At 40.6% G+C, this 27,310-nt stretch overlaps 1 protein-coding gene across 14 annotated transcripts in view; it reads left to right on the top strand.

Moving 5' to 3' along the window:
• The first annotated feature begins 919 nt into the window (after positions 1–919).
• The window catches only part of fbrsl1 (fibrosin-like 1), a 270,998-nt gene continuing 244,607 nt past the window's right edge, over positions 920–27,310 (top strand). For 7 of the 14 annotated variants that reach the window (XM_044195675.1, XM_044195672.1, XM_044195673.1 and 4 more), the window contains exon 1: positions 922–2,195. In XM_044195675.1, the coding sequence (XP_044051610.1) occupies positions 1,893–2,195 (303 nt within the window). In that variant the 5' untranslated portion in view covers positions 922–1,892. Of the gene's footprint in view, positions 2,196–27,310 lie in introns of all 14 variants that reach the window. The other 7 variants (XM_044195674.1, XM_044195680.1, XM_044195679.1 and 4 more) reach the window with 3 other exon arrangements.

The following is a 27,310-nucleotide window of genomic DNA, read 5'->3' as shown; positions in this document are numbered from 1 at the left end:
TTTTATCATTCACAGATATCTTTCTAATTATTTAATAACTTGCCCTATTTTCAGCCACAAATGATACTTACAAATAAATGGTATATACTGTAATATACATTATGAATTTAATCTCATGTAGTGGTCCCCACACCTTTGCATGAACTAATATAATTTACACCACTCAACCTCACGGCCCCATTCGGAAAATTTTTTATACATTCATAAAGGCTTGAATAAGTGAAGTGTAGGTGGAGTTATAATACAGTAGGGGCAGTGAAACCTATAATTGTTACACAATACAGTGATTATATAATGGCATTGCCCTAATTTTCTACTGATTGAAAGGAGATAAATTAAGCTGTGCTTTACTTTGCAGAGGGCTCCCTGGAAGTCCCCACGCTGCACATTGGGAAACACACCAACTCTGCTCCAGGGTTTAAAAAGCTGGGGCACAAGGCAGGGTAAGTATGGCAACCCATACTTCAAATATTTACTGTACACTCATGACATTTTGACATTAATCTGACAATGAAATGTAACTTTCCACTTTGAGTCGTCTGCTGGTGTGTACTCAGAGAGTTGGGGGATGATGGCCAGAGCCAACATGGTTAGAATGGAGAAGTTGTCAAAACCTGATAGATGAGTGTGTGTGTGTGTGTGTGTGTGTGTGTGTGTGTGTGTGTGTGCATGGCCTGCATTTTCTACCAGTTACAGCACAAACAGTCAGTGGGATAGCATGATGTGGCATCAGCTCTGGCAGACAGACAGACTAAAATAGTGGCTTGTGTGACAAAGTGGGAGAGAATGATTTGTTCCCTTTATTTATTTATTTATTTATTTTTTTACACCAGCTTCCTTCCTATGGTAAATTGTAAGCCAGAGGTGGCGGAAATACGTCAGTTATGTGGGTTCTCTCAAGCTTGACGGTGTCTCTTAATTTCGGAAGAAGGGAATGAGAGGGGGGGAGAGGAGATTTTAATCACTCCTGTCGCTTTAAGGACACTTATCAAAGCCTTCTTATGCGAATAGAAAATACCATGAGCCACTGAGCGACTGAGCAGCCAAGGGACGGACTGGAGTGGATTTATAGGAAACTCAACATGATCTAAACTGGAATAGACCGCTTCATTGCCTCATGGAGTTTGATTACACACTGGATAGCTGTCTTATTCGGACGGTTCGGATCATTTAGGAAATATTGCGCATAAGTAGCTCTCAGACTTGGGATCCTTTGCCCCTGAAGCGCAGAGAGGAATATGGTTTAAAACTCAACGCGTACGGGATTATTCACTCATCCGATAGCTACAATCGATACGTACTTGTTCGCCAGGCGTTTTGTTTCGGACGGATAGTATCCCGAGCTCTTTATTTGACAGCCTTGGATCATGGATTGGGGTGGTGGAAAACAACAACGGGCAGCGACATGATTTCTCTGCGCTGTCTGCGGTATGCAGCGAGGTTAGGCTTTAACATTGCTTGTTATTATTCCGATGCAACAAAAGTTACAAAGCGAGTGTAATGCGTGGATTTGAACTATTTCACCGTTTTGCACCTGCTTTAACGGATAACGCGTCGACATAGTGCAGATTCGTGACAAAATAACGTGTGGATCCGCGTTGCTTTGCTCCCTCTCTATCGCCTGAGTGGGATACTTGAACATTTGCTTATCGTAATGGAGATTGGGGAGGTTTATACTCAAGGTCATTGAGTGTTTTAAGGCTATATTTGCCTTGTTATTTACACACACACACACACACAAGCAGCGCTATCTTCACGTTATAGCGCAGCCTACGATTCTCAGTCCAGTGTGTGTTATTTGTTATTACGCGGTGCAGCGAGCGTTTAGGCGAGCACCTACTGTGGAGTTAGGTTTATATTTCTTTTTGACACTGCAAGCTTCCTCTGACAACATGGATGGGAAATTGAAGCAGGGTCGGAGATGCCGGTCCAAGCGGGAGAGGGTGCGGAGGTTGCGGGAGGCAGGAAGCAGAGACGCCCGCAGCCCCGACCCCAACTCCTCCTGCTCCGACAGGGAGGGACACAGTCCGGGGAGGGACGCCGCCTCCCTGCCCGGTAAAAAGGCGCCGCACCCCGCAGCCGCCGCCAGAGCTCCGCGTCCCCCCCGGCGGAAGAGACGGGAGTCCAGCTCGCAGGAGGAGGATATCATTGATGGATTTGCTATCGCCAGCTTCATCAGCCTGGACCGTCTGGAGGTAAGTAGGAACCGGATCATTACCTGTTTGTGTGTGTGCGCGTGTGAATGCTGCATTCTTCATCAGTGGAGTGGTTCTCAAAGTGGGGGTCCTTGAGGTCCCCCACTCACTCACCAGCAACGTGAGGACTAGTCTAATTTGTCTCTAAATTGCTTGAGAAGATGCCAATTAGACTGCACTGGATAAGGACGGATAAGGATGACTCTTCTAATCATCTGAAAGAAGGGCCATCCTTATCCATCCATCCTTATCCCCCTTAAGGTGTCACTGATCAGTCCTTGGTTTGATTCTCATCACACAGGGCTGCTGACAGCTGCAGAGTTAAATGCTCATATCATAAACAGCACACATGTTCCCTTGTTGTTGTAACTGGTTCATGGAACTAAATGTGTTTGGAGTCCTTGACATGAATGTGTTTGACAACAACTACAGCACACAACTCTGTTTGCAGCATATTACAAGTTCAAGGCTTTGTGAGTGAGATGTTAATCATTGGCAGGATATGGTTTGTTGAGGAAAATAAACAGGTGCTGCTGTGTCAGTAGTGGCTCTGGCTTGGATTGTTTTATGTTCTGATTCAGGATGAGTTGTCAGGGCACTCCTGACATTTTGCTCTTTGATAAACTGCCTATTGCACCATTCATCTGTCACAAGCTGATGCGCCATGTGTTTATAACTGTGTTTCTTTCATTACTGTGTGGTATGTCTGATGTCAGAGGAATGATTGCAGGAAGAAAGGAGGTTCTCTTGTGACATCTGCTTATCTCTTTTATCTCATTACGTTCCAAATGACAAATATAACATTGCTCCCTGTGGGATGTCAGGGTGACTGACAAGTCAGGCAGGCCTGTTTTTTTTCCCATGGCTCATTCTGGGAATAGTAGCGCTACTGTAGTTGAAATATAAATCACTAGCTTTGATAAACATACGTATTACATGGCCACTGAGGTCTGTATATTTTAATATGATGACCTCATTTGAAAGCCCATGGATCATAGCACAGGCCACCTTATTTCAATGACAACCTCCCATGTAGGCTTAGCAATGGTATTAATCAGTCATGATTGACTCTTGCCTCCTACATAGTGCTTAGTCAGATTGAATGCAAATTTGCAGCAAAATAACTGCATGAAATATAAACCAGTTGTCCATCCTCATACATAAAATGGAAGATTCACTCACTTGGAGCTTATCATCAATTTGCCACCTCCCATCTATTAACAAGTTTAACCTGTTCGGGTCATCAGTGGTTATATTGCTATTCCATTTAGCTCGGCCCTTCATGGTGCTTAGAGTGGGTGTGAAAGCAGATATCGGAGGAATAAGAGGAGAGGTGTAAGTGTGTATGAACCTTAACCACGAAGAACTATTGTTATCCTGTAATTACTATAAAAAGGATAACAGACACCACACACAACTGAAAAAACTATGAAGCTACTATGAGTTAAAAATATTACACCTCATAAAATCCTATAATGATACCATACAGTAGGAGATTCCAGGAGCATCATAAAGTAGGAAAAACTCCCTGTTTAGTACCACAGTGAGGCTACAGCAGTACTTCCCTAAGATAAACTTGTTACATGTTATTAAATGCGTGTGTCGGTGCCCATTCTTGTTGATCTGTATGAGTGCAGCGCGCTGTGATGTTGTATGTGTAAGTATTTCTGCCCTTTGTGCTGCATGGCTGCCACTTCTGACAACTGCTGACCGTGAAAGACTTTGAGGATGTCACAGCAGCAAAGTTTTTCTCACTGGCATCTTCTGCCAGCATGCTAGTGTCTCCGCTGCTGTCAGCACAGCGCCTGGCCTATTGACTTCTACGAATATTCTCGTGTGTGATGCAGTTTGAGGTAATTTTAGTGCACAGGTTTCACATCTGTTTCTGCCACCATCCTGTTTGTTGTTGCAGAGAAGGTTGTGTTTCTAAATAGGTTTCTCTTTAGATGCTTTATCATAATAAATAAATAACTAAATAATCTTAGTTTTATAGAGGGAAATTATTTTAAATTTTTATCCAATTTTTTGTTTTACACATTCCCGAGCAGTAATAGTTTTATTACTCAAGTGCTAAATCCGTGTTGGATATACACAGAGAAAACAGTGTGCTCTACATAGGAGCTTATGTTTCAAGGCTAAGTAAATGAGGCATGATAGGGCTCTATGTGGAATGATACTCACATGCCAGCTACTTGTTGGTAATTGGTCTGATTTGCATGCAAATGGACTGCGCTTATTAAATGATGTTGGTGGATCTGGTACAATTACATGAGGGGATGCCCCTTGATTTCCCTGCATGTGGAGAATGAAATGAGCATGTTGACTTCATACATATTTCATATACTGTTTACTGTAAGTGACAGCTTTGTTTTCAGTTAATAAATTGCATCACTGCAAATGAAATGTAGTCTTTGAAATGTTTACCCACTGGAAACATCTCATGATCGGTCATGACTCATGTTTTCACCTACTTACTGTATGCTTGAGTGGAGCTCATGACCTACACTACCTGTGCTAATTGCCCATCAGTTATGAGGAGGACACAGCAGCATTTGGCCAGGGAATAGCTCTGACCTATTGCATCATGCTCCGATAAACTCACACACCCTCAGCAGGAGGGCATGTGTGGTCCTCCTGACCTCTTCAAAGTGACTGATGGCCAGCATGGATGTGTTTCTATCAGACCTTACAATCAGGCTACTGTCTCATTAGCATACTTCCAACATCAATATCCCATCCTCCCTGGGTTCAACGAGCCCACAAAGCCAACATACCAATATTTACTCTATCTTGTTTCTTTTAACCTCTATCTAAGCTCCTTACTGTTCTCTAAAGCACTTCAGGATGAACACAATTCATAAAATCCCTGTCACCTTTGGGTTACTGTCACAGTCATTTGATTGTCCTATTTTAGTCTGTAACTTGTGCACAGCTGCTACTGTCTGTTCATAACAGCCCGAGGTTATGGGTTTCTCCCAGAGCACTTTGACTCTAAACACAATCGGTTGGTCGGTGTTGTTGATATTCCAGCTCCGCGCTGATAGGATCAAGCTCCCTTGATGAAGGCTTAGGCTGTACGGTGGTCTCGCCCGCTCCCATGACCTGTTTCATTACAGCCCAAAGCAATTTGTAGCTGTGGCTGCATTTGATTACAGTGTGTTTATTTGCTTTGAATCCCCCCATTTCTCATAGGAAAGCCGCTTACTTACCTGTGCAAATCGACTGTACAAACACAGCCGTCCTGCTTTGTCACGGGCACCTTATTGTGATTAGAGAAATGTTAGGGATGATTCAGTGATGATTCAAAGAGTGACGAGTGTAAGCACAGTCAATCTGCTATTGTGGGCTTTTGCAAGGAGAACAGGAAAACCTTGTGTCCCAGTTTGGGTGGTTTTCTTTCTTGGAACAAAAATTCAGATATTCAGTTACAACTCCTGTTATTCCTTTAGAGATACCACTTAAACATTTTTTGAATACATATTAGAATGATTAATAGGCTACTCAAGAATTTCTCAAATGCTGAAAAGTTGACCTCCTGGAAATAGGATTTCACCTGACAGCAGCGGTATAAAACAATTACCCACTGCAGCTTAAACCCTCCTGAAGTCTCCCTGTGGGTATCGAACAAGTGAGCATATAATAAAATGACACAATTATCCATCTGTCACAGTATTAATAAGATGTTTGATTTGCTCCATTTGCTCTGTGAGTGACGTCGAAGTGGCAAATCCCCTCTCGTTAATCCACAATCCTTCTGTTCATCTGCTTTAACATGAATTTACAGATTTGTTTGGGTTTTTCGTTCCGCAGCATGAGTTTCTAAATTCACTCTAATGGGGATTTAGGTTTAGTTGATTTAGTGATATTACAACAGTGTCAAGGGCAGGAAGCCGAAAGGCCGGGTATTCGGACTAAAAAATGGGTTTCATACATAGAAGCTCTTGATGAGATCTAGAGTCTGTCTCTTTATTTAGCCAGGGAAGGTTTGCCAAAAGTGCTTGCTCTTTTTCTTGATGGCCCTGTTTTTTACACACTTACACTAATCATCCTCTGCTGTTGGCCACTGAGCAGCTGTACCAAAGCAATATGGGGAAATTAAGTCCCTTGCCCTAGGGGAGCTTGACAGTAGTTGTTAGGGAAGCTGTGAGTTGCTGCTTCACTTTCTCCACCCACATTTTCCCAGATGGTGCATGGATCTACGCCAGCAACATTCCAGTTACAAGTATGTGTCTTTCTTCATTGAGTGCTCTGATGAAGGCCTCAAACCGAGCACCCGTTAGAAAGAATTCTATTTTTTCTATTGCTTTCCACTAAAATAACCACACTTGCACCTCTACAGCTCAAGTCCCATCACATTCATTACTGGGCATCCCATTGTTAGCACTCAGATAGCGCCATGTGTTCCTAATAAACAGTCATTAGTACTGCTGGCACTCAGGAGCACTCCTCTGTCAAGTGACGACACTTCAAGTCAGAACATTACTTTCCAAAGACAATTAAAAACCACCCTGGTAGTACCTATGCAGAGATGTATTGACACCTTCTGAGCTTGAGCTGAAGTTGATGCTTTCTTGAGATTAATGGGTTAGACAAGATCTTAGGTAGTTTGTATATCCCATCTTTTCCTTGTGCTTCTGCTCTGCAAGTGGCCTATCTGATTGCCGGTTGGGTAACACGGTGCAAACTGATTCTAGCCGTATTTTCCATCAACGTATCTTTATGAAGTATTTTGAAGTAGCGCAGTAGAAAAGGTTGAAATGGGCAAATTTTCAAAAACGTCCTCAATTTTGCGAAACAGTTTTTACGCTCGCCTGAGGTGGTTTTTGCCAAAGAGTTAATGTGCTTAATGGGAGATGAAAACACCTTTTCCGAATTATTTCTGAGGTAGTGAACATTTAACTCACATGACTGATCAGCTGTTTCAGCTCCGAGAGAAGAAGAAGAATGTCGCTGTCTGCTTCTTCCCGGATATTCCCATATTGCGTGAAAACATGTCTGGTAGTAGCTACGGATACGTGTGGACTGATGAGGAGACCAAATTATTCCTCTCTCTTCTTCTCTTTGAGGTTTATTGGCGTTGGTTTTGTTTCCATTTCGCAACCTCTACTTCTTCTACTACTGTTACAGCCATACGTACCGTTGCCTATACTGCCAACTTCTGAGAAAACTACACTGTAGCCTAGTTTATTCACTCCAAACCAGTTGACAGAAACGCACCTAATTCACATTTCCTTTTTTCCCTTTTTTGCGTCATTTAAAAAGTTTGTTTCAAATTCGCTTGACAATTAGATGGAAACTCGAAGCTACAGCAGTCGTTGCTGTAGTAAGATGTCTTGCTTTCATGGTGAGGCAGCAGATTTGTTGCAGACTTGCTTCGTGTTTTCTCTTTCCCCCGACGGTGATAGCGCTGTGCATCATATGCCGGCACTGACAAACAACTCCAGCTTTAATTAACAAGGCAGCCCCCAGAGGCTCCAATGCTCATTGGCTGACGCATCGCATGGAGAGAGCTTTCTTAAAGCCAGTGGGACGTCCCCCGGCTCTCTCTAACTGTCACACACTGTAGGCGACAGCATGGCTGATAAATACATGGTCACATTCACAAGCCTTCTCTCTCTCACACACACACACAAACACAGGATTGAACCTCCACTGTGCATCTGTCCAAGCCATCAACCAGTGACCTAAATATATCCACCCAAGGAAGGTTCTGGTGTGTTGTGGAAGTGTGTTTCATGTGGATGTGGAAGTATGGCAATCACTTTCTCAGCCTCCTCAGTTACTACAGAACTACACTTGCATTCAGCTATGGAAGATTTATGTGACACAAAATAAAAGGCAACGGGAGAAAATGCTTCAGTTTGCAGATTTCCAACAAGTCAAACATTAAAAAGGAGCTGGAGGCCAGCTTAGATAACAGATGTAACACATGTATATGTAGGATATGCTGATTATTTTTTTGATTAATTGATTGATTGTTTGTTACCATTATAGACAATTAAGCAAATGCTCATATTTGAGAAGCTAGAACCAGTGTATTTTTGGCATTTTTGCTTAACAAATTACTTTAATGATTGATTCATTGTCAAAATTGTTGCTGATTAATCTTCTGTCAATCGACTAATTGATTAAACAACTAATAATTTCAGCTCTAAGGATGTTAATGTATAAATGCAGTGTATCTTAATGTGTAAAAACACAAAAACACAATATGCTGGGTATATTTTTAGTTGCTAGTGCAAATATGATACATCGTTTTTGTTATACTGTTTTTGAATTGTTTGTCTACCAGTGTTATTTTATTTTGTAAAGCACTTTGTAACTTTTTTTTCGACAAGTGTTATATAAATAAAGTTTATTATTGTTGTTGTTATTTTGATACTGATACCAAAACGAGCAGCAGTACAACAACTTTGCGTTATTAAAATTGAACAAAACTGCAGAAGTTTCATTTCAGAAAAGATTTTGACCTTGTCGATCAGATCAATTTATTGGGATTAAGCTCTATAAAAAGCAGGGGCTTTGACACTTGTAGCAGTGGGGTCGTAGAGGGGCAAAGCAGCAAGATATCAATGACAGCAGAGAGACAAAATAGGTAAGTTGGTGTTAAGGTACCCTGTGGAGGTTTGGACCACTGTCAGCACTATGGAGCATTGTTGTGACGAGTGGGTCCTTGTTTTGCTTGTATCGTGCATGCACACAAGGACACGCACAAACTTGAGCATGCAGGCGATGCGATACACATTCTTGCCACCAGTTTCATGCTATTATTATCATGCAACAATTAGTGGCAGTAACAAAGCGTAGCAATGCACCTGTAAAGGCAGTGAAGAAGACTGCAAGCTAGCAAATGTAGATGTTAACTATTAAGTCAGTACCAAAAAAATATTGAAGTCCTATACCCAGCCTTAGTAGGCACCAGGCAGAAAAGAGATGGTATATTTTTTGAAAGGTAGTGGGATAAATGCATGCTGGCCCTGAAGGGTCCCTTTTGAAGCACTGTTCAGTTGTCTATTTTGAGGTATCTCTCCACAGTCTGAATATACCAGCACTACAAAACCTCAGAATAAGAGCCTCTTTGTTTTCAGGTACCATGACTTGTGAGGAATTGCTGAAATGTGCAGACAGAATAACATAGCTGACACATATTAAGTGGCACATAAAAGCACATGGGTAGCTTGTTGTAGGCATATATATCCATTTCCTGCTTGTCGTCCAGAGCCGTCTTCCATCTTCCTGTCTCAGTGTTTTCATTGCGGTGAATGACAGGATGTAATTATGCTGTGATTAAGATGCTGTCTCCGAGCCTGCGATGGATTAGGAGCTGCACTGTTAGAGGGTTCCCTGGTAATTATCCACTGCTGATTTGTCCCCCCTTTTTGCCTTTCATAACCCCTCTCTGGTTCATCAATTGCTTGATTAATGCATGTTATTAAACAATGTTAACAAAAGACATTTCATTTGAGCAGTTTGAGTAAAAGAAATTATTTGGAGATAACTTCATAGTAATCATATTTGTCATACAGCTGAGGTATTTTCCAGCACTGTGATTTTGGTTAATATATAATGGTGTACTTGGCCGCAGAAGCTCTGTATGAATGACTCGCAGACGAGGGCTGTGAAGGATTTACAATAAAAATAATGAAACCTAAATAGAGAGGGCACTCTTTAAGTGGCTCATTAAGTAATGGCTGTTTTCCTTTTCAGCAGTGTCCTTTGCTGACAGAGAGCAAAGAGAGAGCTCTGAAAGCCTGGCTTGCTTCAACCTTCACATCACTTGAATCCCTTTTCAACATTTTGTTTGCATGAGCGTGTAGGTCATTTTTTCCAGCCTTGCAGACTCATTCAGCACAAAGGTCTGTTGACTGGTCGTGTGTGGGGAAAGTAGTAACAACAACGATTTTAACAATGCTCTCTTGGAACCCAAGGTGCTACTTTACAATCAAGTGGCTTGCTTGGCCATGTTACTTATCAAAAAAGGCAACAAATTGTTTGCAGATGCTTGCGGTTTTTGTGTGTCTCTAGCAATCAATTTATTAGACATAGCCAACCTCCCTGCGTCCAATTGTCCCCATAAAATCAAGGGCAGGATCAATGCTGTTAGCAGGCTTCTCATTTTTAGATTTTATCAGCTGTGTCATTTATTTTGTGAATTAGCCAAACTACAAAATGAGCTGTTGGCTGTTACCAAGTAAACATGCATCGCAAGCTAGCTTCTGTACGCTCGGCCAGAAGTTTTTTAGGATGTGAAATGCCAGCCTGTATCCTTTTGATATTTAAAAAGTTAGCAAGGATTGTGAGATTGTTTTGCTGTTCTCAAAGACAACCAGAATGTCAGAGAGTCATTCAATAAACAATCTTGATTTAGCTGCCTGCGCACATTATTTTTTAGCCCCGTACGTTGTGGCTAAATGCCAGTCAAGCACTGACCAACAGCTAACGCTAGCAGATAGTAAATAATTGTCACAATCCCTTAGTTATGCTTTAAGTATATCACATTAGTATTTTAACTTACTGAATCTCCAGATCTCCAGACATCCATAGCTGAGCAGCAGCTTGTTCTGTTAGTCTGTGAAACTATAATGTTAGCAGCTAAAGGGGAGACTGAGCGCTTTCAGCACGATCAGTTTAGATGGCATCTGATATCTTCAGCTTTTGATGATGATGTGACTTAACAGCAGTTTGTCATTATTGCCATAGTTGTAAAACTACATAGCAGTCGTCTCTAAATACAATGCCACATTTTAACGTAATGATTAGAATAATGAAAAAGTAATTTATGTATCCCGGTAATGTACAGTTATATACAGTTATTATCACTAAACGCGAACTGCAGTAAAAAAGGTATATGTCTAATATACAATCTCCATTAGCAATTATTGTATTATTTAAATATAATTGTTTAGCACTCAGTGGGTGTACAGTTTCCAAAATGTTTTTTTTGCTTGGGTGAAGCAGTGACTCCCTAGAAAAGTACTAACGGGCCCATTTAACCCCCTCCAAACAATTCTGGCTCAAACACTGCACATATCTGTTGTTTTGCATACTTAAAGTCATTTAATGAAGTCACATTTGACATGTTTCAAGACTGTAGTATATTTTCATGCCAGGTAGAATAAAATACAACACTTTCAGAACTGAGTAACGTCTGAAAATAGCAAAGTATGACACCACAGGACTTTTAAAACCTGTACAACTAAGACTAGAATGCAATATTTACCTGTATTCAAGATTTGGGTTTAGATATTACAACTTAAGACTCTTACAGGCCCAGGGATGATTCTGTAACACCATGCAGATTACAAATCAGCCTCCAGTCCATGTGGTCATGTTTTCAAGGAGGGCCTCATTTTCAAAGACATGTCTCGTGCAGTCGTGTCATTGTGCGGAGACTTGCTTCATGTTTTCTTAATAGATCGCTCTTGGTGTGAAAGCAATTAGCGTTAACAGTTGTTGACATGCTCTTCTGCTACCGACACTCGCTCTGAGGGGAATAGTCTTTATAGGCCAAGTGATGCTGACAATAATTGCTCAGCACTCAGCTCCCCATCTGAAATAAGATATGGTGATATGTTAGTCTGCAATTTATTACAGCTCATTGTTTGTTGGTATGTTGATTGTATTCACGGCATTTAGCCTTTTCTATGTGTCTGTGTGTTTATGTGTGGGTGCAGGCAAAGTCAAAGAAGGACTGTTTCAGTTTTTTGTGTGATAGCTTTGGCAGCCATATAACAAGCTATGGCCAAGATAATAGCGCTTAGATAAGAGGGTGGCTATGCAATGTGGAATTTCTCTCTTTCCCATTGCCACTTCTATTCCATTCACTGTCTGGATGACATTTGTCTGACAACTCTGGGCTGAGCTGCCACACTCAGTTTTCCTGTTGAAATGAAGCACCTTGTCGGCCATCCACAGTTTGCTCATGGAATCAATGGCTTTGTATGGCAGGGGGTGTATGTGAGGAGGAGTTTGTCAGGCTGATTATTACCCTTTCACTCAAATGTGTATGTCAGCTTATCATTGTTATCCACTTCTGATATGGTGGCTGTAGTACAGCATGCCTGATCCATTGTGAGATCAGTACTTCGCAGAGATTCTTTTATCATAATTGATTCTTATGGGACATTTTAACTAGAATCTACATACTTATGTATTCCTGTTTTGTTTTCACGGTGGAAAGAGGCATTTGGGCTCATTCTCTTATCCTCACTTTTCCAAGGTGCTGAACATTGTGCTTCTATTAAATGGGTTTTTTCATTAAATATCTCACACACAAGTTTCATTAATATTAGACAATAGGTTCTGATTTTTGAAGTGTAGCTTTTTACAATACCCACATGCCATCTGTACATTGAAAAAGTTGTGGGTCGCTGTAATCATTCCTCTTGTCCATACTGGCTGTGAAGCAATATCACCATAGAGCGCCTACACTGCAAGAAATCGGGCACAAAGTCCACAGTCCTCGTTCTGTGCAAAAATGCATTCTATATGTTTCGGTAAACACATTTATGTCTTTCCAGGCATAAAACACCAGCAATAGAGTTGCAAAGTGAGAGGGGGCAAAAGAAGTAAAAGTCCATTCATTTTTCAATAATCAATGTTAGGTGACTATGTTAGAGCAGTTTTACAACTCGGATGGGCATGAAACTCTCCTGGTTGAATCATCAGTGCCAGATTACCAACTGTGTTAGAAAATATCTGGTTCTTTGATAAAAAGTCGAAGGTACACGCTTTTGTACATAAAAATGTAAGTAGAGAAGTTAACTACGACTCCCAAAGTGCGTTTCGGTAACAAACATCCAATCACCGAGCTTAAAATCTTTCTAACGGCTAAATCTAACGGCAGAGCACGAATATTACACTGGTGAGAAAGCTGATAATACAATCGGTGGCTTGGATTTTGGGTCAGTTTTGGATGAATTCAGCAACTATGGCGCTGTGCTTTGTTGTCAACTGCAATGATAAAGTGTTTTTTTACCACCACTCTGAATCACATCTCTGACTGGCTTCTTCTCCATAGTGACAGCCGAGGCTAATGGGTATTGTAGTATTCAGAGCCGTCCGCAACGGACCGAATGATTTCTCAGAAATGAAGTTGAAATAATTAAAACTGGTGGCCATAACATAACATAAAACCTATATGATTGTAACATTGCCGGGGAGAGTCCCATATTTCTATGTTAAGATTAAGGTTACGAACGGGAAAACACGGGGCTTCTCCTACTTTGCAACTCTATAAACCTACATGCGACTGCCAGGACAAAGACAACCACTCATATTATCTGTGGCTGATCTTGAAACGCATGTGCTGTGGATTTTGTCCCCCATCTTTTTCTACGAAGGTATCACTTCACGATTTGTATGGAGTGAAGGAATGATTAGGGCAACCCATATATGTGAGTACTGTATTAAGATAAAGTTAAAAAAAACAAACAAGCCTATTGTTTTATTATTATTACTATTATTTTTGTAGTAGAATTAGAAGTAGAAGCAGTTACAGCAATGGTTTCACCCTGGGTTTCAGTGGAGAGTCTTGTGGTCTACATGCTGTTTTAGAGGCTTTTTAACTCTGCCAAGATTAAATTATAGGGGAAACACTAAACCCTTCTAGATCCTTTATTATGTATTTACTTGGCAATTCAAAATCTAATTGAACTTAATATGAATATAGTATGTACAATAAGAACTTCCATAAACATGGGGATTGGAATTCAGGTTCCCATTTTGGTCAAACCTTTGTTCAGGACGCAGATTTTACACATCAGTCAACCTACAGTTTGTATGCTTCTGTATATCTTTAGTTTTTAACAGGCTCGACCTGTTGCAAACTCAGACACTCCTCACTATATGAATCCTCCGAATGTCTATGAAAGTCACTGTTGCGGCTGTGTGCTCAGCAGAGTGAAGAGGGAGATGTGTTTGAAATATAATGGGATATATAATAAGGCATATGTAACTCAGCCACTGCAGTAAAACCTGCAAGGGCAAGACAAGCTCCGTCACCCACAGTGAGATCTGGCTGACAGATCTGCCAAAGAAGTATCGTCAGAGTTTGTCTCCTCTACTCTCTGTCCCTGTCGATCTCCTCACTCCGACTCTTTTCCTCTTTACTTCTTTCCCTGACGACTTCTCCCTTTTTTTCTTTTTAGCCCACAGGTTGTTTACCCATAGATCAAAGGCAGTAAAATGCATCTGCTCCCCTCCTGCAAACAGGCCACACAGCTCATTTCAGAGAGGCCACTTTGTCAGTGCATCTTAAATGAGGACAGGCACCTTAGAGCCAGCAGGGCTTTACCCAAGGCGTGGAATGAGATCAAAATTACACACTGACACACACTCTCGGAGCCTGAGCACAAGGCCAGTTGTTGAGTCAATAAAGAAAAACAGGCAGCGTATGAGAGCGAGAGAACATAAACAGAACTCTGCCAAGCTACTGTTTGCATTCCACATTTCTCGGCCTCATAGCTGTGTGTAGTTCAAATACCATGCTATTCATAGTCACACTGATGTTATGATTTGTAGGTATGGCCTGTAATTAAAAAGTGGATACAAGCCAGTCACTGTCTTGGTGCAGTTTGCTTAATTACGTTGTCTACGGAAACTACAGTCTAATTTATTCTAATAAGAACATTTTATGCAAGTATGAATATGGTCAATATGGTGTCAATAACAGTAGTAGTGGTATCCTGGATGTATTCTGTTTCCCACCCTTAATTTTTGGGTAAACATGGAATACTTGGAATTCCAATAAATTGAGTATTGGTAATCAGCAGTTCAAACCAAAATATTTTTTATCACATTAGCTTGGTAGTCTATTTTGTTTTCACTTGGAAGACTGCACAGTGTACACTGCAAATGTATTGATGTAAACAATGGCAAGGAATCATTTTTAAAATTGATACAGTTGGTATATCACATTTTTATTGATGGAGGCACTTTAATGATTGTTTTTCTGGGTTTGTGTCTGCAGTAAATAAAAGCATTTAACTTGATTTCCATAGTATAATTTCTCATTATTCAGCTGAAAGGATCTGGCTCAAGGATCAGCATGGCGGGTGCATGCCAGGACTGAGCTTAGACTCAAGCCTGAGTTTCAACCAGGTCAGGGCATTCTGTACTTGACCCTAATGTCTAACCCTCATTAAAGGTCTATGTTAAATCTTTGGTCTCTGACGGATTTTTGTGTCCTTTGTGTGTTACTCATCAGCCCACAGCTTCATATCATCTGCAAACAAAATGTCCGATTTCATCATTAGTGAAAGCCGCCAGAATACCATAGAAAACATAAACTGGCAGGCTAAATTTCATGAATCAGTGATTTAAGTTAGCTTCCCATCTTCTGTTCAGAATACTCAGCCACTGAAAGTGCATTTGTTAATTTTCAGACTGCAGTGCAGCAGATGTAACACTTGAGAAGCAAGAACATTTCTCATACTGTAAGAATCTTTAATTAATCAGACATGACAGATAGTCAGCATTTGTGTCAACTTGCACAGATGAGTCTGAGAGGAAAATATGTTGTGAACTTTGGTATTTTATGGAACTACTTCGTATAGACCCCACCACACTTTGCTTTCACTATATGTAGTTAATGGAGACCTAATGCTATTCGTTACACCAAACCGTCAAGTACTGTCTACAACAAGTCACCAGTTGTTATACAGCGAATTTTAGCTTTTATATGTAGCGTATCAACTGACTGTCTGACATATCCGACTCTATACATCGTTTACATGTATTCTCATCTCTACATTGTGATTGGTCATCAACTTGTCAATGTCCTGCTGTAAACAGGCAGGCACTACATGTATTGAACATTTAGATGAATGAAAACAAATGTTTGCAAGAATTAAAGCAAATATTATATAGAAAATACAAAGCAAGACATTTATACTTACCAGCATGGGTCTTTCAGGCTTTAGAACTGATACCAAAAATAAGTATGATACCACTTAACAAGACCGAACCACACATCACTCTGATAATTACATTTGCAAATTCCACTTCTCAGAGGTCACAGCAGGTAGGCAGGACACGCTGCGTTGCCTATCTGTGGCTACGTGGGAGGCAAGCATCCATCACTTCCCCCCTACACAGAGTCAAATGAGATCCCAACACTTTGTTATCAGCCATTAATGGGACACTTTGTGGGAATGAATGCCTTCCCTCTTATCCAGTCGGCCTTCCCCAAGGCTCGCTGTCAGTTCTCCAAATGTGCCACTGGTGTGAAGCGAGTATGGGGGGTAGTATTCCAGCTTCCTGCTTAATTGCTTCCTGGCAGCAGAGGTAAGCTTGTTCTCAGTACATAAATCCTCCTATTTTCATTTATCTGCTCCAGGTGTTGATGAAACAATTCCCCCACTGGATAATCATATTTCCCCTTCCCGCCTGCCAAGATACTTAGAGCCCCCACACACACACACACACAGACACACAAACACACACACACACACACCACCAGGTCTGTATGTGTGTGTGTGAATTGCTCTCCTTGGCGTTTCAATTTGCACAATAATAAGAGGCGGAAAACGGTTACACACACTGACAGGCTACACCAAAGGGGTGGTGAGTGTCAGAGTGTCAGTGTGTGAATATGTGTGTATGTGAAAGCTGGTGCCACCCAGAACATAGCAACCAGTTAATTTGTCAGTCATACATTTAATTAGTAAGTCTGTCATTCAATCAATAAGCGAGCGAGTCAGCTTGCCAATCAGCCACTCAGTCAGACACCATTCAGCCAGTCTGCCAGCTAGTTAGTAAATCAGTCAGTTAATGAGAAAGTTATGGAATCAGTCAGCAACATTGTCATATGTTCTCTGTAGAGGAAAATGATAGGAAGTGTTGCATTTGAAAGGATTAATTTCAAAATTTTATACATTTTATGAAAAGTGCTATGAAAGTTCTACATTTAGTTTTGTGACTTTTTTTCCTTAATAAAAGCTGTTCAAATGACACTAAAGAGTATTTTGAACATGAAACTCTTGATTTGTGCTCTGCCTCTGCCTCTCCCTATCATTCTGTTGACTGATATGGCGTAGTGTTTTATGAATGGCAGAACAAGCCTGTATTTCCAGTAGCTGCCAGTCATTTGGTAGCCTGTGGCATTGCCTTTATTAGTTCTGAAGCCTATAAATGTAACTGAGGGTCACATACCTCTGGAGGCCTCTCCGTGCCTCTATAGCTGCAGGCAGGATTGTTAAAACCAAGGGCAGGCTCTGTTGTGTCTGTGCCGTCGTTGAAAAGAGATATACTGCTGTGGATCCATGTAAAGGTACAGCATGCTTCCCTGCAATGCTTTATTTATGATAAAAGGCATCCCCATACATTGCTTTGGGACCTATTGGTGTACAATCATATTGTGTTATGATTTAAGGGGTAGCAAGAACATGCTGATCTGTTGACCTTTCAGGGAGATGGTTTATCATTGCCCCCTGCATCAGATTGTTGACAGGAAGATCAAAGTGCAGGCTAACACCTCTAAAGCTGGAAGGGATTCGGGGTCTTGCTCAAGAGCACTTCAGCAGCGCACTACCCACTTGACATCTTGACATGTCCGGAACTGTCATTAACTAGTCCAGTCTTACTTAGTGGCCTTGCAACCAGATCCATGACAGCAATCTCCAGCAGACAAAAGGGGCAAAGTGAGCTAATGTGTGTTTTTGTGTCCTTATGGCAAAACAGCAGGCATTGTTCGCAGTAGAAGGCACAATGGTGTTTCTGTTCAAAACCAGCACAAGTGAAAGCTTGTCAGAGCTGAGGAAAGTGAGGGTGAAAAGACAGAGGGGGAGAGAAAAGCATGTGCTCACAAAAGCAACCTGTTAGAGTGCTGGCTCTGGTTATGTAACCTGCAAGGCACTGCTGTCAAGTGAACAGTGTGGAGTTTGGGCAGTTTTCGTCACTATCTTTTTCTGTAAACATCTAGTTCCCTCTCTTTGTGTCTTTGTTCTTGTTAACTTTTTCTTCTTATTTGTCGTCTTTTCTTACTCTCTGAATCTATCTTCAGTGTTCTTAATAGAAAAAGAACGCACAAATCTATAGTTTGTGCTAATAAGATTGTTGGACTGGTGTTGACCTCTTACTTAAAATCGTGTCTGCTACGCTGCTCAGTACACCAGCTGGCTGTGGGAAGCCCTTAATCTAATTGGATCCTTATGTGGCATTTGAACAGATTCCACACAACTCTGCATTACGCATGCCTCTTTCTGTCCACTGTGCTCTTTACATTTAGAAGACCAAGTACCACAGGTGTGTAGACCCTGTTACTGTTGGCCTTTGTCATCTGTTTTTCTTGCGGCTGGAATGTTTTATAGCCCAAATAACATATTGGTCCTTATTTGTTTTATTTTGTTTTTTTTTTTAAGTAGCTGCATGAATAGTGGTCAGTCCAAGAAATGCAGGAAAATGGTTTTTTTTAACTTAAACCCAGCTCTGTTACTCTTCAACCTTTTCATGTATCAACAAATCAACCTGGTTATGTCCAAAGATGATTCTGCTGTTCGATGCCCAATCAAATTACTTTCCAAATTGTTGGGAAAGAGCACAGACCGCTGCTACCATCACCACTGCTACTGGTAGCTCACCTGTTTCTCCATCTGTTTTGTCCGGCCTCAGGCACCAGCCATGAAAACCACGTTTTTAGTACTGGAGGCTATAATTTGTCTGCTTATAATGCAGTAGTATCTGTAGTACACAACACCTAATGGACAAAGTTGAAGGTCTCGTGGAAAAGGTGAAATCCCACCAGAAACACAGTTCAAATTCAAATTGCCCTCTTCTCAATTATGAAGTGTGACCTCATAATATGTTGGTGGAAATATTGATTAGAGTCAGGTTGCACAATAGTAACAGGTACAAGTTTTTTTTGCTGCTGCATAATATCTTTTTGATACCTTACATTTCAAAATGAGATGTTGCATCCTAAAGATGCGCAGAAAAGATTTGATTAATTTCATCTATTTTGTCATTGTAAATCACAAAGAAGAGCATCTCATCCCCATTAGTTCAGATGCTATAGATTGCCCACTTGCCCAAATGCAACTCTGTTGTCAGGTATGTCTAGTATGACTAAAGAGTCTTAAAATATTATTTCTGCTCTCCTACAGCATAATCTAACACAAATATCAGCAGGGGTTACTGAATGTTAGTAAGTGAAACGATAAGATAAACAACTTGCAGTGCTCTGTCTCTGGAGATTTCTGAAATACACAGCAGCAGTTTATTTGAAGGTTCTTTTACCATACACACTGTGCATACTTGGCTTCCAGTCACAGTCCTCTGTCAACAGTATACTTTACCTGACATCTGGTAATTAGCCAGATAGGTAACACTAGCTAGATGACTGATGAGAAGTCCTATTCCCCTTGGCCGTTCCCTTGAAAAAACATTTCTAAAGAACAGTTTCAGCACAACATGAAAACATTGGGCAAAAAGTAACAAGTAATAGCTTAATGCTTAATCCACTGTAAAACGTGATCTTTCTTGTATTCCACAATACTCACCTCTGACTGTGCAAGTACTCTGTGCATAAAATGCTAGACTCCCTAGCCTTAGACCTTTTGTCTCTTGCTCTTTGGTATATAGGCTCCCAGACCGGTTGGGTTGGTAAACTTGGCATTAAATGATTTCTGCTGTTATAGTTACCGGTTTTGGCGGTTAAGCATGCAAAGCTGCCTCATTCAGGTTTAGTTCCAGTTGGTATGAGAAATACAAACAGTTTACTGATTCATCGGACAGGAATTTAGCATGGCATTACAGTATGCATTTTCTTGGAAGCTACATAAAACAAGGAAATATGGATTCAAGCAGTTTGGCAGTTGTAGTTGTCAATATAGGGATTTTAGTTTAGTTTTAGTGGATTACTTGTTAGAATAACCAATATCTGGTCAGGAACCATCCAAGGCTCTCCTGCGGTGGAAATTGTGCCTGGTTTCTTTACTGCTTGTGTTTGTGGTGGGTCTGAGAGGCAGCCTGTCAAAGTCAATCAGCCTACAACGACGGGCTAAAAGCAGACATCCTGACTGCAGTGTGGTTCACACACACTGAGAGACACACACACACAATGGCAGGCAGACAAACATGCAGCCTCTCACGTACATGTTGATGCTCATGTACTGCATGTACAAAGGAGAAAAGAGAGTTGTGAACAGATTTTTCTTCCGCCGGCAAGTCATTAATGGAAGCTTGGTTAATGGTGTCTCTGACTGAACCTACAGAGATACAATGCTGCACTACAGTCCTTGAGCTAGAGCTTCAATGGGATTGGATGCCTGAAGACATTTATTCAAACAAGATGAACTGTTGATCCCTCCTCGCTTCCCCCAGTTCCTCTCTGTAGTGCAGTGTTGCTAGTAGAAGAGGGGAAAAAAAGGAAAAATCTTTTCCTGTCTGGCTCTTATTACTTACAGTACCATGTACTATATTTGATTTTAGTGCAAACTAGAATAAAGCTTTCCAGTAAGTCTGGATGGTGAAAGGAAGGACATGCCAATGGATAAATCACTTTTAACAAATTTGTCTTCTTCAAAGTCAAGTGATGGGGTTTGTGGGAAATGTAATCTATTACTAACAATACCACTGGCATGACATTGACAATGGAAAGTTTAGCACCACTGAGCAAGTAAATTAGTTCTATTCTAGCACTACCAGCAGGTCGGCATGTTAGCATTGTCATCAATGTGTCACAGAGCTGCTAGAATGGCTGAAGACTCTTGTTGCTTTAAAGGGTAACTACATGCTCAAGTTCTGCTAGAACCCTCTCTCCCAGCATATTTAAAAAGTACAACAGATGAGTGAGGGAGCAACGACTGTAGGAGGCGTAGCCTTGTGGCTACGTAGTGTGTGATGCATGGACAGCAACATAGAGCTGGTAGTCAAAGCTAACCAGCCACGAGAAGCTACTGTCAGACTCTCCGTTTCTCCGCTGGAAAGACAGGGATTCTGGTGGAGCTTTGACAGTCACTAGAAGCTTGTGCAGTAACAGTGGCATTCATGGCCGTCATTAATCACACATTCACCTGGAAATGGCAAAACGGCATACTGTGCTGAACAGTCCGCTGATAATTCTCCTGCTTGTACATACATGTCCCTGTGAAATGGCTGAGGAGTGCAAACAATAAATAGCTCTAACCTTATGCCTAGTGTGTTTGTATATGCAGATCTGTGTGTGTTTGGGCATGTAAGGGACCCTCTCCATCAGGTCACCCTCAGATCCAGAGAAACAACCATCCCCCACCACTATTCTGAAACGTCTCCTTGCGTTGCTGTTAATCAGCATCTAATTGGTATGCAGGCCAGGCGGGGGAACACTGGCATGAGCTCAAGCTATAGGGCCTAACAGTGCATTACACCCATATAGAAATACCAGCAGAAGAGATATGGTGAGCCAGTGTAATAAGCAGATGTAGAGCCAGTGATAATGAAAACAATAAAGCATCGTAATAATAGCTAGGAGTTACTCTGTGGACAACCAAACCTAAAGGCTGAATAATTATAGTGTGTTTGTTTATTATTTGTCATCTGGGTTTTACTGTCCAACAAAATATAAACATGAATTCCTTGCTGTTTAGAAGATGACTTGGCTGCTGGACTTTCCTACCAGCATGGCTGCAGCATCATAGTTACAGCTAAAAGAACCATGAACTGTGTAACGGTAAAAATCCTATTGTCGTATTGTCTCCAAAAATAGTAATAGGCCAAGGGCAGTCTTTAACTAATTTCACCAAAATCTAATGCTGTTAGTGTGGAACGTGACACAGCCTCCTTCCAGCTTTCTTTGTATTTACAGATATGTTGTGCAGAAATTGGTTTTAATGGTTCTGCTTACAGCTGGTTCAAATAATATCTTTCTGTTAGAATTCAGACACTTGTTGCCAGTGGTTTCAAATCAAATCACTAGATGGTTAATAAAGGTATCCCAGAATGATCAATTTTAGGCCCCCACATGAATAATATGCTCATTGTATGCTGACGATACCATCTTGAAAGCTGGATCTACTGCAAAGCAGGCCATCTTCAGGTTACAGTCTGCTTTTGATGATGTTTAGACCTCTTTTGTTCATTTAAAGCCTGTTCTTGACTCCAAAAAGACAAAATTTATGCATTTCACAAGAGCACAAAACTTTGAGCTTCCTACTCTGAACTCATGTTGAACAGAGCTTGTTTCTCCTTTAATAACAGAAAAACTATTATAAAATCCATCTACTATCTACACTGGATTATGGGAATATCCTGTATGCTGATGCTCCAGTCACTACACCTTAAAACACTGGACGTTATTTCAGTGCCATTGGATTCATTACTCATTTTGTTTCATTCATTGCTATCTAAGAAACTTAACATCCTTAGTTGAGCTGGAACTGAACAACCATGACACCAGATCACAGAATAGGTTAGCTTTAAAAGGTCTACCTAATGGTATTTTTAATAATACGTTTAATTAACTGTGTCCGTGTGTAATGGCTGCTTTGTGTGACTAATGTGTGAATTGTCTTGTTGTGATGAGTATTTATATATATTTGTTCCCAGGTCTGTCTTGTATAATAGATATTGATCTCAATAAGATTTCTTTCATTTCTTTCATAAGATTACTACATGTATCAACAGCCCTAATAATCATAACAATAACAATTTGCGTAGTGCTTTTCAAAACTGTTGCATAGTGATTTGCATAGAATGAAATGATAAAAATAAAAGTCCATTAGAGTAGATGAAACTTTAATGATCCTTGTGGGGAAATTGGGTCATCACGGCAGCAGAGACAAGGATACAGATGAGAACAAGAAAAATATGGAGCACTAAAGATATGAGTAGTAATTTAACAAATCATCCATGTTGAGATTAACACCACATTAAAAAGTCAACATCGTCAGACAAAAAAACCCTAAACACCTGCAATAAAATAACTGAAAACATATTTTATAAAAGATGACTCTTGAGTGTACTGAGACCAACCCTTGTTGTTACTGAATGGCTCCTGTGGAGTGGTCGCTGCTGGATGTGATGTGGTAAATAGTCATATTGTTTTATGCTGTTTCTGTGATCGCCTCCTCAGATGTGTGGTAGATGAAGAGCAGCGCTGATAGCACAGAACAGCCCTGTGTAAATCTTTATTATCCCTGAAGGGCAATTTGCTTTACAGCAACCAGTCATTAACACGCAGCAGAGATGTAACAGGTACACTACACCTCAGCACAATGTAACACATACAACACTACAGGTTACTCATATAGAACTGATGATTTTGGAGAATTTTGCACACATATTCTCATAAATAAAGAGAAAGTGATTTTCTTGAAACTAATTAAGATACAGAGTTCCTGGTAGACCGTTTTTGTGCTAGGGAAAGAATGTTGAATTGAACGATTTGTTACTTAAAATTAGATGAAAATAAGATTCATTAGTTTCATAATGATCTCGTTATTATTCAACACTGTCTTGATACTATCATATTCTGTATTGGCTTGTTCCAACTATTTATTAAAGCTTTGAGATGGTTACACTAATATACACTAATATATTTAAACTAGAAAACTCCATGGTTGTCTTTTGCATAATTTTATACACATTCTCTAGGCTGTGGGTTTAATACAATATTTGAATGCACAGTGTGAGTTAGGATAGTATTTTTATTGTGCCTTTAATATGCTATGGTGTTAATGAGACAGAAAGCAGATAATTTGAAGTTTGTTTAGTCTGCTGTCACTGAATCATCAGAACAAGCAGTGTATTTACTCTCAAGTAAGTTGCTTCGTAGCCGTGGTGGTTCTGGGTAATTTAAGGCTTTGGTTCTACATTCAGCTGTGGCTTTAGTGCACTTTTTCATTGGGATATCTTGTGATAATTGCATCATGTCATTATTTCACCTCTTTTGTGCTTGTGAGTAAGGCTGCACCAACATTAATGTTGTTATTGTTGGTGTTGCTTTTGTTTCCCACAGTCTGGAGCACTGTTTGATAGTGAGCAATGCTATTTTGGAGGAAGAGCTCATCTGGCTGGGGATCAGTTTCCAGACCCATGCTGGTAATGTGGGTTTGTGGTTTTAGTGGTTGAACTGGTGTGTCTGTCTGGTTAACTGACAAAAAAGTGCTGGGTTCAAAATGATCTGGGTCATTATAGTACCTACACAGCAATTATTTTTACTCAGCCTGAGTACTTTTGAAATCACTCAGGCTAAAAAGCCATAAAACACAACAAGAAATATCTATCAGGAATCATTTCAAAATATATAATAATAATTCCAAAATATGGCACTGTTTCAAAATTACATCTCTCTAGTTGCCAGGTGTCACTTTAAGAAATGTCTTATAATTTTTTTATTTAACCACAATCCAAGAAAACATCAACAACACATTAGCATGTTTTCAACCCAGAAGATGGTGACAGGTACTGGTGTTTGGTATTTTGGCCTTACTTCACAGGATTTGTCTCTTCAGCATTATTCAAGTTTAGTAAATTCCAAATTGGAAATGCACACATGCCTTGCTGGCTCAGTATATTTGAAACACTAATATAAAAGTAACAAAAATAACAACAAAAATGAAATGTGCTGGTAGGTTATGATGACCCAGCACATATTTTATACTGTACTTTCCATAAGATTCTTTCGTCAGTGCTTTTACTTGATAAATAGCAGATGATATCATAATCGATTCCTGCTGTGTATGTGTGACCCACTTTTTCCAGCCCTGTTTTCATTTCTTATTTTGCAGGTTATGTACCAATGTAAAGATGAAAGGCTGAATAGCAGAATCTAGAGTTTGACTCTCAACTTCCCTCAATATCAACTTCTTTTCATGTCAGCAGTCAAGAATTGTGAACTTTTTGCAACGCAGCACTCAGAACCTCAATACTCTGGCGCTGACTGAAATGTGTCTGTAGAACTGGGAAATCAAATATTTACTCATACTTTTGCCATTTTTATACTGTGTTTTATTTAGGCAAAGTTCTCGAACAGCTGCTTGTGTTTGGACAACATTTAACATTTAAGAACTTTCATTTCTTTTGTTAAATGAATAGGCATTTTTAACATGTTTATATTTCTCAAAGTAAGGAGTGTTTAATATTGTATTAAAACTCGGGTATTTTATTGGCACTAGTATATACTGTAAAATGCTGATACCCAGCCTGGTTTTTGATTCAAATATTCTGGGAATAAAGCTGCTTAAAAGAGATAAAAGCAAGCTGCAACAATTTAGTAGATTTAACATCTAGGATGTTATCTGTCTGTGGATGGATCAGTGTCTCCACTGAGTGCTATGAAACCCTTTTTGGTGGACATCAGAGGTGAATTACACATGATCCAACATTTGCCTTTTAATTGAGTGTCTTTGTGTTCATCCACGAGTATATTACACAAACCCAGCCCTTGGGGGAAATTATTAGAAATCCCTAATTATCCCCAGAGACAGCAGGAAGAAACACTATCCAAGTCCCACCCAAAGTCATCCTCACTCTGGTTTGTACACCATAAATATTTTCATATACATCCCCTATCTGCTGAAAGGAGCCAGAAACTCTGGTTGAAATCTTAATAAGATGTTTCATTCCTCATCTCTGTCCTTCTCTCTCTCTCTCTCTCCTTTGCCACTTTCTCCCTCTTCTTCCTCTTACATGTACTCTCTCCCCCATTCTCCCATCTTGCATTCTTCCCCCGAGCGTCCTTGTCAGTGTCAGAGTCAGCTGATGCTATGAAGAAAAGAGGCGAGGTCAGTAGTTTGTCTCCCTGCCTTATAAATAATGTGACTCAGAGGCTGACAGAATGAGTTTGGATGGCGGCAGCAGGGATAAAATGGCTGGAATAGTTTCGTCACCACCACCACTACCCCCTCACTCCCCAGCTTGACTTGTTTAATCTAGGTGACAAATACTTGTCTGACCTTGCTGCTGTGTTTCTTTTTTGTTTGTTGTTGTTCAGGAGAGTTTTTCTCCTTTTTTCCCCTGCGTCACTGCTGGTGTTTTAGCTGAGCAAGGAAGTGTTTTCTTGTCAAAGAGCCATGTAATCGCATTACCTTCCACATGTGTTTTGGTTTAGAAAGTCAAAGTCTGTGTGTGTGTGTGTGTGTGTGTGTGCGTGCATGTGCTGTGTTGGCTGCTGCCGGAATTTCAATGCAGTAGGATTACACACACACACAGCGATGCGCTTTATTTTTGCATGTGTTTGAAGCAGTTAGGGTGGGTATGTGAAGTGCGTGCGCGTGTTCATACTTACGTGTTGACTTTTTTTGTGCATACATGCATGAACATGTCTGTAAGTGTTTGTGTTTACTGATGCCACAGGGTGCACACGCTCCACTGGGATTTAAGCGTTACAGTCCACTGCTAGCTGCTACAGCCAGGGCCTAGGAGAGTCCTGCTGTGCTGTAACTGAGCAGCTCATGGGAGGGGAATGGTGGAGAGTGGGGGTGGGGGTGGAGATTTCCTGTGTTGCCCATGCTACTCAGGGTGAACACCAGTGTCAAGTGTTGGGTTACAGCTCAGTGCGGCGATTGTGAACGCAACGCTGCACATTCACCAGCAGCAGTGATTCTGCCTTCTGCATTCATCTCAAGAACTTACACTCAAACAGATGCGTGCAACTGGCTGGGCTCCAACTAACAATTATTTTTGTTATTAACTGATCTGCTGATTATTTTCTTGATTAATTGATAAACAATTTCGTCTAAAAAAATGCAAGAAAATTAGAGATGTCTCAAGCTGATCCTAAGGATCTGTATTGGGGCCAGTCTGGGCATGTTTTAATGGATCAGTGACAGCTGAAATAAAGTTGATCAAAAATCGTTTATCTCTCCTTTCTCTTATTTATTAGCAAAGAGCAGTGTAAAAAACATTCAGATAGCAACATCACATTTTTGGTGGTGCTGCCTGCCGCTTTCACCGATCTTAGCAGATCATATCAGCTGTCGCTAAATAACCTTAATATTTGAGTAACTTGATGGCAGGCCAAAATTAAACTTGGTTGTTGTCGGGTTTGTGTGCTCTCTCCAAGCCGGTGTACTCAGCCGAAGATCTTTTGTCAGGAAAGAACCTCCACTAACACCACTGTACAATTGCGAGTGGACTCAGTGTTTTTGTAGTTTGCACAAATCCAACAGAGTGATATGTCTTTTCTCTAGCTGACC

The sequence above is a fragment of the Siniperca chuatsi genome, linkage group LG5 (assembly GCF_020085105.1).
Source record: "Siniperca chuatsi isolate FFG_IHB_CAS linkage group LG5, ASM2008510v1, whole genome shotgun sequence".
Lineage (NCBI taxonomy): Eukaryota > Metazoa > Chordata > Actinopteri > Centrarchiformes > Sinipercidae > Siniperca > Siniperca chuatsi.
This window is presented reverse-complemented; position numbering and strand designations above follow the sequence as displayed.